This window comes from Heloderma suspectum, chromosome 5, assembly GCF_057233095.1.
Source record: "Heloderma suspectum isolate Gila_16-S chromosome 5, 16-S_ref, whole genome shotgun sequence".
Classification (NCBI taxonomy): domain Eukaryota; kingdom Metazoa; phylum Chordata; class Lepidosauria; order Squamata; family Helodermatidae; genus Heloderma; species Heloderma suspectum.
Genome location: NC_139462.1, coordinates 200,330,347 through 200,344,980, shown reverse-complemented (window position 1 = coordinate 200,344,980; position 14,634 = coordinate 200,330,347). Strand labels below are relative to the sequence as shown.

The 14,634-nt window shown below is 42.1% G+C and overlaps 1 protein-coding gene across 1 annotated transcript in view; it reads right to left on the bottom strand.

The window, feature by feature from the left end:
* Window positions 1-14,634, bottom strand: part of PLXDC2 (plexin domain containing 2) — a 344,440-nt gene that overhangs the window by 128,993 nt on the left and 200,813 nt on the right. Inside the window, exon 4 of the mRNA XM_084859023.1 lies at window positions 4,636-4,705. Coding sequence (XP_084715149.1) covers window positions 4,636-4,705 — 70 coding nt within the window. The remainder of the gene's footprint in view (window positions 1-4,635; window positions 4,706-14,634) is intronic.

Below are 14,634 nucleotides of genomic sequence, written 5' to 3'. Positions count from 1 at the left end.
CATCCAGAAATGGTCAGGATAACTTAGATAATGTGTGTGGAATGCTCTGAACACCTGAACATCAACAGCAGCAGCAGCAGCATTAGATTAATTGAATTGTACGAGAATTAGAGGGCCTGTGTGGTAGGCCAAAAGGTGGGATATAAATGCTTAAAAAAACCAAACTAAATAAGAAACGTTGTCCTATAAGCTGGGTTCACCAGAGGGTGCTGTTTGGCAAAAACAAAGGCTATACTAAAAGAAGCCTTCCCAGAAGTCTTGGGACCACAATACCTGACGGAGCACCTCTCCCAAACACTACGTTCAGCATCCAAGGTGCTCCTCCGTGTGCCTCCTCTGAGGGAGAGGGTAGCAACAAGAGAGAGGGGCTTTTTGGTGGTAGCCCACCAATTATGGAATGATCTCCCTTGTGAGACCTGCCTGGAACCAACATTGTTATCTTTTCAGCCCCAGGTTAAAACTGTCCTCTTCTCCCAGGCATTTGGCAGCACACAATGAGCTTTTAATTAGGTTCTGGATCATCTTTGGCTGTTTAAAAAATTGCTTTTAGGTATATATAGGACTGTGTGTGTTCTATCTGTTATATTGTTCTTATGTAAATACTTTTTTTTGTACTTTGTATAATGTGCTTTAATGGTTTTTAATTTTTGTGAACTCCCCAGAGACCTTTGGCTATGGGGTGGTATAGAAATATAATAAATGAAATGAAATAAATGAAATATGATGCCCTTGGGACTACAGCTCCCATTATCCTCAGCCAGCATGACACCAGGAGGGCAAGAGGTTGAGAAAGGCTGCTGAAAGGATCAAGGGAGGGGGGATATGTGACACATTCCCTCATTAGGTCACTAGCTATGTTTCCAGTCAGGAAATTGGTAGCCAGTTCTTCCAATCTCGTTGCATAACGAAATAACTCCAGAAATGTGTTTGTTGAGAAAACAGATAGAAGGCATCTACATGTGATCTACAGCAAAACAACAACCCACAAATTTGCTGCAGAAAGGCCAGCCTTTATTCCATTTCTAAAATGGGTAATAAGTGAAACGAACTTCTGTTAAGTGAATGTGATCTTTAAAGTCTAATCTGACTGCAAAATGGCTAAGAATGAAATAGAAAGCAAGCAAGAACACTATTCTTCCTGACAGCTAATTTCAGGTTCACAAATGTTTGTTGATTATGACCAGCCAGCTAAGTGCTTTTCCCCCTAAAAGGTACTCTCAGCCCATATGACAGGAAAAGAAAACACCACCCCCTTTCCTTTCTCAAGCAGACAGGCAGGAGAATGGGTGACACAGGGGGCTCAAAAACATTGACCTGCAGGATCTAATCAAAGTATTAGGATGGCAATGTTGAATCACTCAGATAAATTCATTAAAACATCAATGAAAAAAAAGGCCACATATGAATCAGGCAACAGGCTTGACAATTAAAAAAAAGTGTGTGTGAGGAGTACTTATAACAATTGCAGGTGGAAAGGTCCATATTGAAACAATCATTTCCTCCTCAGTTAAGGGGAAATGTCTCTTCTAAGAGTATACCTACTGTGATACATGTGTGTGCCATCCAGAAACAAAGATGCTCTGCTTATTTCTTCAGATGTATTGTGTCTTTTTCTTATAGGTTAATTTATTCCCAGACTAACCTTTGGGGTTGAATCACGCATACACACAGACACCAGATCTATCTCATTGTCAGTTGTACCAAGGTAAACATGTCCCCAAATTGCAGTCACTTACCATTTACAGTTTTTGTTCTATACGCAAAGAGCACGTGGGACAATGAATAGCCCAAGAAGTGATTTTTGCCACTGGGGTGCTTTTTTGTCCCAGCCAATGTAACATATTGGGATTCAATGTTTCCAACAACCACTGATCTAGTGATGTAAACTAAAGTGTCCATACAGAGTTTTCTTGTTGAAGACCTGGGACAAAAATTAGCCCCCACTCCAACCCCAAATCTACTGATATGTGTAGCAGGGATCAGGGCGTTCCTTGTCCCAACCAATGTTAATGTACTGGGATTAAAAAATGTCCCATGAAATTTTCTAAACAAAACCAGCAGAGGGAAGCAGACTTCTTCTGACACCACCCGATTACTTTAATTTTTCACCATTTTACTACCCCAGGTAAAATTGGAACATTAGTTTGGGTAGAAAAAGGTCTCCCAAAGCCATTGGCATAAGTTTTTTTAATAGGTCTGGATGAGAGTGTATGCAGATTGATAGAATCGATCAATGGATCAATTAATTGACTAAAGTTCATATTAATCAACCAAGAGTTGTTTAAATCAGATGACAGTCCTAAAAGGAATGACGTTAGAGCTCTGTATCTTCAGATAATACCCAGACCAGCCTTATTCCAAGTCCAAAACCTTTGCCTGGATATGCTAGCCCCTCACATTTGAAATATATGATCCCAGTATGATGCAAAACTGATTTTATAGTTCAATACAGCCTTACATTTAGGGGGCACACAAATGTCCTGTACTTTAGTCTGCTATGCTGTTGTTGCTCTTCCTGTTCTTTGCCACACTGCCAATCCACTCCCCCACCTGATATTTCAGTCCCTTGCCAATGCTACTGCTCTCTTCTAAATTAAAACATCTGAAACATTCTGTCAGGAAGCCTTTCTGTTATCTGAGAGCTTGAAAACCTCTAGTGGTTTCCCAGGTATGAATCCCACATGACAGATATCCACCTCTAGAAGAACAAGATTTGATTAATTATACTAATAATGGCAGTGCAAACAGATTTACTTCACAGTCATGAATCAAGTAACCTTGGTAAAACATGAATTGAGGGCAAGGATATGCTAATTGCCCAGCTGGCCCATTTTTCTCTCTTTCATTAATTGAGGGTCAAAGATAATAATTTATTACTAATGCAGTTTGATAGTGAATTGTGAACATTGCACAACTAGTGGAAACAAAACTGGACTTCTGCCAACATTAGGCTTTAACTGTTATATCACGGGTAGGCAACCTGCGGCCCTAGGGTTGCATGCAGCCCTTGGCCTGATTTCAAAAGCCTCTGCAAATGATCAGTTCAGATCTCTGGCAAGAGCAACCGGTCCCTTTCCTGGCAGCCCACTGGTCAGTAAGAAGAGGGAGAAAGAGTGGGAGGGAGAAAGAGAGAAAAGGGATGTCAGAAAGAGAGAGAAAAGGGGTGTCAGAAAGCAAAAGAAAAGGGGGGTCAGAAAGAAAGAAAGAAAGAAAGAAAGAAAGAAAGAGAGAGAGAGAGAGAGAGAGAGAGAGAGAGAGAGAAAGAAAGAAAGAAAGAAAGAAAGAAAGAAAGAAAGAGGGGTCAGAAAGAGAGAGGAAAAGGGTATCAGAAAGAGAGAAAAGGGGTGTTAGAAAGAGAGTGAGAAAAGGGGTGGCCCACCCACTTTTGGTCCTGGTCACATCCACCACCAATTTGTCTATGTTTGAGTGAAGGAGTGTCAGCTGCTGTGATCAGTTTGCCCCTTAGAATTAATGTTCTCCTATTTCTCATCATGAATTAACTCCTTCCATTGCTGAAGCACATCTGTTATTATCATTATCTGCTCCTGCTCCTGTCTGTTAGGCATCCCTTCCCTTTGCAGAAGCAGCTCTTTGCCCACTCGCTCCACCTTTTTCAAAGAGCACGACAAGACAGCTTTGCTTTGAGTCTCCTGCATCATCCCATTCATTCTCATTTTTTTTAAAAAGTGCCAGCACACTATGTTTAGGGTGCAATCCTATGCATGTTTAGACAGAGAAAAGGCCTACAGTGCCCAGCATTCCCCAGCCTTTTCTCTGTCTAAACATGCATAGGATTGCGCCCTTAATGGTTTCATAATTCATGTTTCTTAATTCTCTTGAAGTTACATCTCCAATGCTAGTTAACTGTATTTTCAACTAATCCAGAAATTAATTAGAATGCATACGGTTTGCCACACATCTGCCTTGATAGCAAGAAGTTATTTGTGTAACTGTTATTTTAATAATAGGACAGCAGTGTTCATTGTTGAGGCAGAAGAGAAGAAATTGTGGAAGCCGGTACAAAAGACACATCCCTCTATGACCCAAACTAGATGTGATGCTAAACATGTCACTTGCTGTTGCATCTTTTTTTTTTAATGAATATCCATAATGAATTATTATTTTTGAATGAATATAATAATGAATTATCAGCCAATTAACAGTGCAATTGTTCCATTTCTAAATTGTTTAATGAACTGTTGTTCATATGGGAAGGTGAGTGAAGAGGCCAAAGATTTCCCAAATAAAAATGGGGAATGGCATGTGATATGGTAACATAGCTGTCATAGCGCTAGCTGTGCCCTCTCCTTCCCACCATGCACCTTGATAAGGGGAACGGAGTAGTAAGAGGACTTTCTTTCAAAATGTCCAGCTAATCAAAACTTCTGATCAATGTAACCACTATTTATAGATTTTTGCCTACACAGGAGACATGCTGAATTTGAATTAACTGGAGATTTGTGCTCTCAACTGTTAGATAATGCAAGCTCTACTGTGCTTCACTTTATCTCTCAAAATTTGAAAAAAAAATCTATCTATCTATCTATCTATCTATCTATCTATCTATCTATCTGATTTTAAACATCTGAATCTCTTGTCAGGTTATCCAAAGCGAACGGGTAGAAAGCCACTTACCCCCAGTTGCCACAGTAATTTCACGTAGGAAATGGCCATAAAATGGAAAATCGAAGGATAGATTCACTCTCTGCAAGGAACAACACCAGAAAAGAAAATCAATAATGTAAGGAATAGTAGAGACCCATTCACTTCAAAAGGTGATCTATCTGTTAGCTGCTGTTTTTGCCTTAAGAGTTTTTACAGTAGCTTTGCCACCTCAATTTAGAATCATTCCTCAGTACTAAAACTGGAAACAATTCTATACAGCAGACAAGGCTCAGCAACATATAAAGGAAGCAAATTTAGGATTCTCAGTGGAGACTGAGGCTTCAATCCTAAACACAGCTGGAGTCATCCCCGCTTAATGAAGTGATACTTCCAAGTAAACAGGCATAGAATTGGGCTGCATGTAGCTCCTATCCCATACACTAGCCTTTCCCAAGCTGGTGTCCTTCCCCCAAGCTGGACCACAACTCCCATCATCCCAGCCAGCATGGCCACTGGAGGGCACCGGGCTGGAGAACTGGTGTACATACACACTTACTTGTGAATAAATCCCATTGGATACAGCACAAAGCATTCAAAGGAAGGGACCGGAAATGTTTTCACAATGGACACTTTTATATAGTCTGTTTTTGTCTTTAATGCTACCAACCTGGCTGCTGAGGGGTGAGGAGGGAAGTGGTAAGAGGCTGCTGTTGGTAAGCATCAGCTGAGACTGGAGCCCACATCCCTACTGAAGGAAGCCACCAGGTAGCAGCAGGAGCAGGAGGCAGCTCTTCAAAAGCCATGCCTTATACCGGAAGTGGGCAGAAAGTAGATCTCCAGATGTTTTGGACTTCCGTTCCCAGCATTCCTGATCATTAGCCATGTTGGCAGGGCCTTCTGGGAGTTGAAGTCCAAAACTTTTGGACATCTACCTTCCGCCCATTCCTTCCTTATGCTATGCCTGCTGCCATCAGTGTGCTGCACCAGGCACAGCTGGCCAATTAAAAGCCCCAACCCAGCATTGTGCTGCCACAGCTGCTTAGCTGCTACCTGGTGTTCTCCTTTGGTGTGCAAGCCTTTTTGCTCAGGGCCTCTTGCTACTAAAGATACTGCCTGGCTTCATAATTCTCCACAACCCCCATGCCAAGTTCTTCTCTGCCTTAATTTAACTGGAGAAAAACGATTCCTTCCCTCCTCCCACAAGTCTCCAACTCTTGCCCACCTGCCTCCTTGCCTTGTCGCTGCTGCTACACTAGTGGCAGCAGCAGCAGGAAGAAGGAAGGGATGTTGTCCCCTCGGTGCTGTTATGGCAGCACACCAGGTGCCAGGAGAACTGGGAAATATAGTTTTCTTAGCACTTTCAGTGGATGGTTGGGCACTCACTGGTGGATGGGTGGTGAAACAGGCTTGAGAGAGGATGGGGTGAAGGAAGGTGCTTGGGAGCTCATGAATGCTTAAGACAGTGGGTGTGATTGCTCTCTTTTGACTTGGATTGGCTAAATTTGACTTGGGAAATAGCTCAGTTTATTCTGAGCCAATGTGAGGAAAACTGGGAAGGGAGGGCCTGCCAGTTCATTGGCATTAAATTGGTGGTATTCACGTAAATAAAATGGCCTCAGTGTTGCCAATTTGGCTACTCTTTATTTCCACACTGCCAAATATCTGGAAAGTGATGCTTTGCAAATCTCAAAATCTTTCAAATGAAAATAATCGGTATTTCAAGAATACATGGGGATAGCACAAGAAAGGATAATGGTGATCCTAATTTTTGCAAGCAGTGGACCACATATACAATCCTTCAAATGTATTTTCCCCTTAAGCTTACATCTGTCTCATTTTGTAACTGTTATATTGCCCTGGATTTAAGTTGTCCCCCTGCTGTCCCCCTGCTTCTGCAGAAAAGATTACTTTCTCTATCTATTAGGTATTTTAATGACTTATTTGGTAGGAAATGAATCATTGAATATTTACAATGGCTTCAAATTAGATTTCCTTCTCTTCTTCATTGGAAGACAGAATTTGAAAGGATTTGCTAACACATATTCTATTTACAACCAGAAGAACTAATTTCATTTCATAAACAGATCATCCCTAGGCAAAAAAGGAATGTCCAAGATGCAAGATTTCTACTAACTGAAAAATATATTCCTTGCTGGCTCTTTTATCCCCTTTTCATGACTTAACGGTATTTAACAAATAATATGAAATATTAATCAGCTTTCATGCTGGCCCTCTCATGAACTACATGCAAAATACATTTGGAAAAGTCAGTTTGGAGCCTTATCTGGTCCCTGAGCAGTCTTGATAGGTTTAAGCAAAACATAGCATGCATCACTTTGTCACGGCCAGATGGGCAGGGAGCAGTGGTGTAGTGGTGAATTTTGAAGTGCAGATGCTCATCATGACAGTCCCCATAGCCACACCCCCAAGAAGAGTCCAAAACGTCAGGCAACTGTGTTGATCCATGTCACAAACCAGTTCTAGCAATTTTCATCTTCACCAGGAGCAGGGTTTTTGTTAAGCGACTGGATCTTAATTGCCCATTCAAGCCCAAGAAACCCCTCAAAATACTTTGCTGTACAACAATATTGTTGTTGGAAAAATTCATTTCCCCCAGCTACTGTAAGTATTGCAGCAAAGCTCAGAGGGAACAGGGAATTCTGAGGGTGGGTGGCAGATGACGTCAACATCACTGCCAGTCAAAAGGAGTTTGTGCTGCATCCCTACAAGCCCTGGTTCCATTACTTCACTGGTGGGAAGAGGAGGCAGTCAAAGGGAAATATTATTTGGAATCAGGCTATTGCCATTAAAATAGCCTACTTTAGAGCTTCAACAAGTGATCTTATTTATTTATTACATTTCTATTCCGCCCAATAGCTGAAGCTCACTGGGTGGTTCTCAACAATTAAAACCATAAAATACAACATGAGATACAATATAAAAATTAAAAGGTTTTAAACTACAGTATTAAACTTGGCAGCAATGCAAAGATTTAAAATACTGTAACAACTAAAATGCCTGGAAAAATAAGAAGGTCCTCACCTGGCACCGGAAAAAGCACAATGTAGAGGCGCCAGGCAAGGCTCTCTGGGAAGCTCATTCCACAACCCGGGTGCCACAGCAGAAAACAACCTCTTCCTAGTAGCCACCCACCTCACTTCCTTTGATGGGAGCTCCTGGAGAAGGACCGCTGAGGACGATCTTAGGGTCCAGGCAGATACATATGGGAGGACACGATCCTTCAGGTAACCTGGCCCCAAATGGTTTAGGGCTTTGAACGTTAATACCAGCATTTTGAATCGGGCTGGACATGGACTGACAGCCAGTGCAGATGGAAAAGTACTGGCATAATATGATCATGTTGGCCAGGCTCCATGAACAATTTTGCTGCCCTGTTCTGGATCAGCTGAAGTGTCTGGACCATTTTCAAAGGCACCCCACGTATAACCCATTGCAGTAATCCAGATGAGAGTAATCTTGCCCCTCAGTAAGTATTTTGGCAATATGTCAATGAACTTTTATATACTGATTTATTTTGGGGCACGATCCTTTACTTCCATGGAGGGTAGTTAAGAGTCCCCAGGAAGTTGCAGACTTCCTTGTCTGGCTGCAGAGAAAAGGTCCACTGCCAGAAGCCTCCCTGGTGCAGTGGTGGAAAGTTTCACCGCTGTCTCTGTGCTACTGGCTTTGCTGCATGGTGGGGCTAGAAACGGATGTTCTGGGGATGTGGTGGGGGCAGCCATGGATCCTAAGGCCTTCCTATTCCTATGACATGCCCCCGAAACAGGTCCAGAACTACACCAGCCCTGGAGCTGGCAAACATAGGAACATAGGAAGCTGCCTTATACTGAGTCAGGCCCTTGGTCCATCTAGCCCAGTATTGTCAACACTGACTGGCAGCAGCTCTCCAGGGTTTCGGGCAGGATTCTTTCCTTACCCTACCCGGAGAAGCGGGGAATCGAACCTGGGACCTTCTGCAAGCAAAGCATGTGCTCTATCCCACTGAGCTATGGCCCCTCTGAAGTAAATTCCCTCTCATTGGAGTTAATGGGAGGAGGGGAAAAGGTTAAAACAAACCCACCCTCCAACTCTGTCCTGGCTGCGTTGATCTGGCAGGGCTTTGCAGGTGGTGGAGCCATCACCACAGATGTTCTCTCCCACCCCCCATATTTGATTTCTCTGCCTGTGTTTTTCTTCTTACCTCTAATCACACTCCCTACCCACCCACTCACACACCTTTTATTTCATCCAAGGCTGGGCATTATACAGCCTTCTGATTCCTAAGAACCTAGTTCATATTGTGCTCCTTTATCATCTTGATGACTGAAAATGTCTCCTAGGATATGAAATCAAGTTAATTTGGGAGGAAATACAAGCTCCACTCAAGCTGTGTACATAAGTTTGAATGATTGTGATCTAAATGTAGGTAATTCATAATGTAGGTAATTCATGTAGGTAATTCATAGAACCCCCTTCATGGATCACTGCCTTGTTGTGGCGAAGGGGCTTGCGTAACTCAGTGAAGCCATAAGCTATGCCATGCAGGGCCACCCAAGACGGACAGGTCATGGCAGAGAGTTCTGACAAAATGTGGTCCACTGGAGAAGGAAATGGCAACCCACTCCAGTATTCTTGCCAAGAAAACCCCATGGAACGTATCACAAGGCTAAAAGAGATGACGCCGGAAGATGAGCCCCTCAGGTCGGAAGGTGTCCAATATACTACTGGGGAAGAGCAGAGGGTATTTCCAAGTAGCGCCAGAAAGAGTGAAGCGGCTGGGCCAAAGCCGAAAGGACACTCAGCTGTGGATGTGTCTGGTGGTGAAAAGAAAATCCGATGCTGTAAAGAACAATATTGTTTAGGAACCTGGAATGTCAGATCAATGAATCAAGGTAAGCTGGAGGTGGTCAAACATGAGATGGCAAGATTGAACATTGACATCTTCGGAATCAGTGAACTCAAATGGACAGGCATGGGCGAATTTAATTCAGGTGACCATCATATCTACTATTGTGGGCAAGAATCCCTGAGAAGAAATGGAGTAGCACTCATAGTCAACAAAAGGGTGGGAAAAGCAGTACTGGGGTACAATCTTAAAAACGATAGAATGATCTCAGTACGAATCCAAGGCAAACCATTCAACATCACAGTAATTCAAGTCTATGCCCCAACCACTGAGGCCGAAGAAGCTGAGGTTGATGGGTTCTATGAAGACCTACAACACCTTCTAGAACTAACACCAAAAAAAGATGTCCTCTTCATCATAGGGGATTGGAATGCTAAAGAAGGAAGTCAAGAAATCACCGGGATAACAGGCAAGCATGGCCTTGGTGTACAAAATGAAGCAGGACAGAGGCTAATAGAGTTTTGCCAAGAGAACACGCTGATCATAGCAAACACTCTTTTCCAACAGCACAAGAGACGACTCTACACATGGACATCACCAGATGGTCAATATCGAAATCAGATTGATTATGTCCTTTGCAGCCAAAGATGGAGAAGCTCTATACAGTCAGCCAAAACAAGACCTGGAGCTGACTGTGGCTCAGATCATGAGCTTCTTGTTGCAAAATTTCGGCTTAAATTGAAGATTGTAGGGAAAACCACTAAACCATTCAGGTATGACCTAAATAATATCCCTTATGAATACACAGTGGAGGTGAGGAATAGATTTCAGGGATTAGACCTGATAGATAGAGTGCCTGAGGAACTATGGACGGAGGTCCGTAACATTGTTCAGGAGGCAGCAACTCAATCCATCCCAAAGAAAAAGAAATGAAAGAAAGCCAAGTGGCTGTCTGAGGAGGCTTTACAAGTAGCTGAGGAAAGAAGGCAAGCGAAAAGCAAGGGAGAAAGGGGAAGATATATCCAACTGAATGCAGAGTTCCAGAGAATAGCAAGGAGAGACAAGAAGGCCTTCTTAAATGAACAATGCAAAGAAATCGAGGAAAACAACAGAATGGGAAGGACTAGAGATCTCTTCAAGAAAACTGGAGATATCAAGGGAACGTTTTGTGCAAAGACGGGCATGATCAAGGACAAAGAAGGCAGGGACCTAACAGAAGCAGATGAGATTAAGAAGAGGTGGCAAGAATACACAGAAGAACTATACAGGAAAGATCTGAATGTCCCTGATAGCCATGATAGTGCGGTCACTGAACTTGAGCCGGACATCCTAGAAAGTGAAGTCAAGTGGGCCTTAGGAAGCATTAGTAACAACAAAGCTAGCGGAGATGACAGTATTCCAGCTGAGCTATTTAAAATCCTAAAAGATGATGCTGTTAAAGTGCTGCACTCAATATGCCAACAAATTTGGAACACTCAACAGTGGCCACAAGACAGGAAATGGTCAGTTTACATTCCAATTCCAAAGAAGGGCAATGCCAAAGAGTGTTCAAACTACCGTATAATTGCGCTCATTTCACATGTCAGCAAGGTGATGCTCCAAATCCTACAAGCTAGGCTTCAGCAACCGATTATGCGAACCGAGAACTACCGGAAGTACAAGCTGGGTTCCAAAGAGGCAGAGGAACTAGAGATCAAATCGCCAACATTCGCTGCATCATGGAGAAAGCAAGAGAATTCCAGAAAAACGTCTATTTCTGCTTCATTGACCACGCTAAAGCCTTTGATTGTGTGGATCACAACAAACTCTGGCAAATTCTTAAAGTGATGGGAGTACCAGACCACCTTACCTGTCTCCTGAGAAACCTGTACGAGGGTCAAGAAGCAACAGTAAGAACCAGACATGGAACAACCGATTGGTTCAAAATTGGGAATGGAGTACGACAAGGCTGCATATTGTCACCCAGCTTATTTAACTTATATGCAGAGTACATCATGAGAAATGCCGGGTTGGATGAATCAGAGGTCGGAATTAAGATTGCTGGGAGAATTATCAACAACCTCCGATATGCAGACGATACCACCCTAATGGCAGAAAGCGAAGAGGATCTAAAGAGCCTCTTGTTGTGGGTGAAAGAGGAGAGTGCAAAAGCTGGTTTGAAACTCAACATTACAAAAACGAAGATCATGGCATCTGGCCCCATCACTTCCTGGCATATAGAAGGGGAAGAAATGGAAGCAGTGACAGATTTTACTTTCTTGGGCTCCAAGATCACCGCAGATGGTGACTGTAGCCATGAAATTAAAAGATGCTTGCTCCTTGGGAGGAGAGCTATGGCAAACCTAGACAGCATAGTAAGAAGCAGAGACATCACCTTGCCGACAAAGGTCCATCTAATCAAAGCTATGGTTTTCCCAGTAGTAATGTATGGCTGTGAGAGCTGGAGTATAAGGAAGGCTGAGCGCCGAAGAACTGATGCGTTTGAACTGTGGTGCTGGAGAAGACTCTTACGAGTCCCCTGGACTGCAAGGAGGGCAAATCAGTCCATACTAAAGGAAATCAACCCTGAGTGCTCATTGGAAGGACAGATACTGAAGCTGAAGCTCAAATATTTTGGCCACCTAATGCAAAGAGAAAACTCTCTGGAAAAGACCCTGATGCTGGGAAAGACTGAAGGCAAAAGGAGAAGGGGACGGCAGAGGATGAGATGGCTAGATAGCATCACCGATGCAATGAATATGAACTTGAGCACACTCCGGGAGAGAGCGCAGGACAGGAAGGCCTGGCGTGCTATGGTCCATGGGGTCACGAAGAGTCGGACACGACTGAACGACTGAACAACAACAATTCATAGAACAGTATAAAGAAACTGTTCTGTCTGAGTTAAAAGGGGAGAGAGAAAAGTAAGCTATTTGGTGGATAATGTTGTTATGTTTTCCCCCTTTTTTAAATAGAGGCTGCATGGGTAAAGACACATTGCAATCCTATGCATGTTTACTCAGAAGTAAGCCCCACAGAGTTCAGTGAAGCTAACTCTGAAAAAAGCATGGTTAGGACTGCAGTTTAAGTTAGCGTCAAGCACATTTCCCTGAAAACTATTCTTTATATATTTAGATTAAATTTGAATGTTGATAATTTCAACTCAAGAGTTCCAACAATTTGGCCAACATTCAAATTAATGGAAAAGGTTCAGTCACCTCTTTCTGAAGTGCAGTTGTTCAGGCATCATACAAAATTATTCAAGGACCTCCTCAGAGCCTTTTTCTTATTTACCAGTGAAAGGCAAATCTTTCCCTTCAACGCTCTTCACTTTTTCTTCTTATTATGCTACACTTACTCTATTCTGCTCTGAAATCCCAGAACTCCTCCTATAGAACATACACTCTGACACTTTTTTGATCTTTCAGCCACCCCTCAAAGTCTACTTCTTCCACAAGGCTTTCTTGAAATTCTACTTGTTTTTACTTCTGCTCTCAGCCATACAAGGAAGGGCCCAGTGTGTAGTGCTACAGACAGGTCAGAATAACTGATTTCCCCCCTATTTTCAAAGGGGAGCAGCCATTGTTCTTTCGCCCTTACAACTTACAATCCTATGCATGTCTACTCAGACAAACGCCCCTATTTAAGTCCCAGGTAAATAGGTATAGGACTGCAGCCTTGAGGACTTTTTGCTCCAGACACAATCAAAACTAATTTTGTGCAATCCTATACATGTCTACTCAGAAGTAAGTCCCACTGAGTTCAATGGGGCTCACTCCCAGGAAAGTAGGTATAGGATTGCATCCTACATTACATCTGAATAGGGCCCCTTTCTCTCCTTGACTCCAACTTGTTTTGTTTTTGTTTCGCTTTATATTCCAGCCTGAAAAAGATTTCTGGTGATCTTTAAATCCATTGCAGTTGGTCCTAATGAAGATATTAGGATTTTTTTTTTACCCTTCCTGCATCTTTTCATATGGAAGGAATCCATATAGTTGGGTAACTGCAACTACTCAAGTGGCCTGTAGATTATCACTGGAAGCTTGATAAACCACTGTTTATGAACTTTTGCTGAAAGAGACACAACTTTTCCTTTGTTCTCCTAGACACTGCACATCCGAATGACAGTGTTAATTTACCCCATTTATTTTATGTACACAAGCTCTTGTTTTCTGATGCTTTTAAATTCTGCTTCAAGAATTCTGAATCATAAAAGTGTCCATAGCTTGCTACTAAGAGACATTGTTCCAGTAAAAGAAATCATCCTACCTACTTTGTGCCTCTAATCCTCTGAAGCCAACATGAAAAATACATATACTAAACAACAATGTTTTTATTGCATCCTGCCCCCCCACCAGTTCAATAAGAATGCAATGTTTATCGAAATATACATGTTATCCACAACTCAGCTTACTGCAATTGTAGGGAAAATTTAAATTACCTGGGACTTCTTTCCTGTCATCATATTAGCAATTCCCCCCACAATTCATTAATATCCCAAATTCAGTTTAGTGGAAGAGATTAAACATCATTCATTTTTTTCTATTTTGATTCAGCCTTCTCAATTTAGAAAGTGCCTTATGAATTATATTTTAACAAATTTAGACCACTACTTTTTTTTTTAGCAAACTAGAGAACAAACCTTAAGAAGCTATTTGTATTTTCATCACTTAATCTTTGCATGATATGCAAATTGTCCTTTATTGCATAATGATGGAGATTCATCTCTTTACAAGGGCAAAGAAGACATTACGGGCAAGTTCCGACAAGACAGCCCTTACCATTTTTAACACTCTAACAGTTTTATGATTCTCCCCCCCACCTCCCCCAAATTTATTATCTTGAGAAGTTGGAAGAAAGCATAAAACAGTGAAGAGACGTCAAGTCCAACTACAAGGCACATTTTTCTTCTTGCACCTGCAGGTGCAAGATTAAAATCTTGATTTAACCATAATCAGTATTCCATTTTTTTTTTAAAGTTGGAATGGAAGAATTTGCTATGTGTGATGCTTGTACACCAAATGGATTGCCAAGGTGACATTAAACACAAATTTGATTGCACAGCCTCTTACTACGAAAGTGTCATTTTAATTTGGATCTGCTTCAAGAGTATGTAATTGTAAAACGATTGTTCTAGGATGGCATAGGTACAAGATCATTCATACAAAGGTATTGACACGCTAATAGGAAATAAAACCATATTG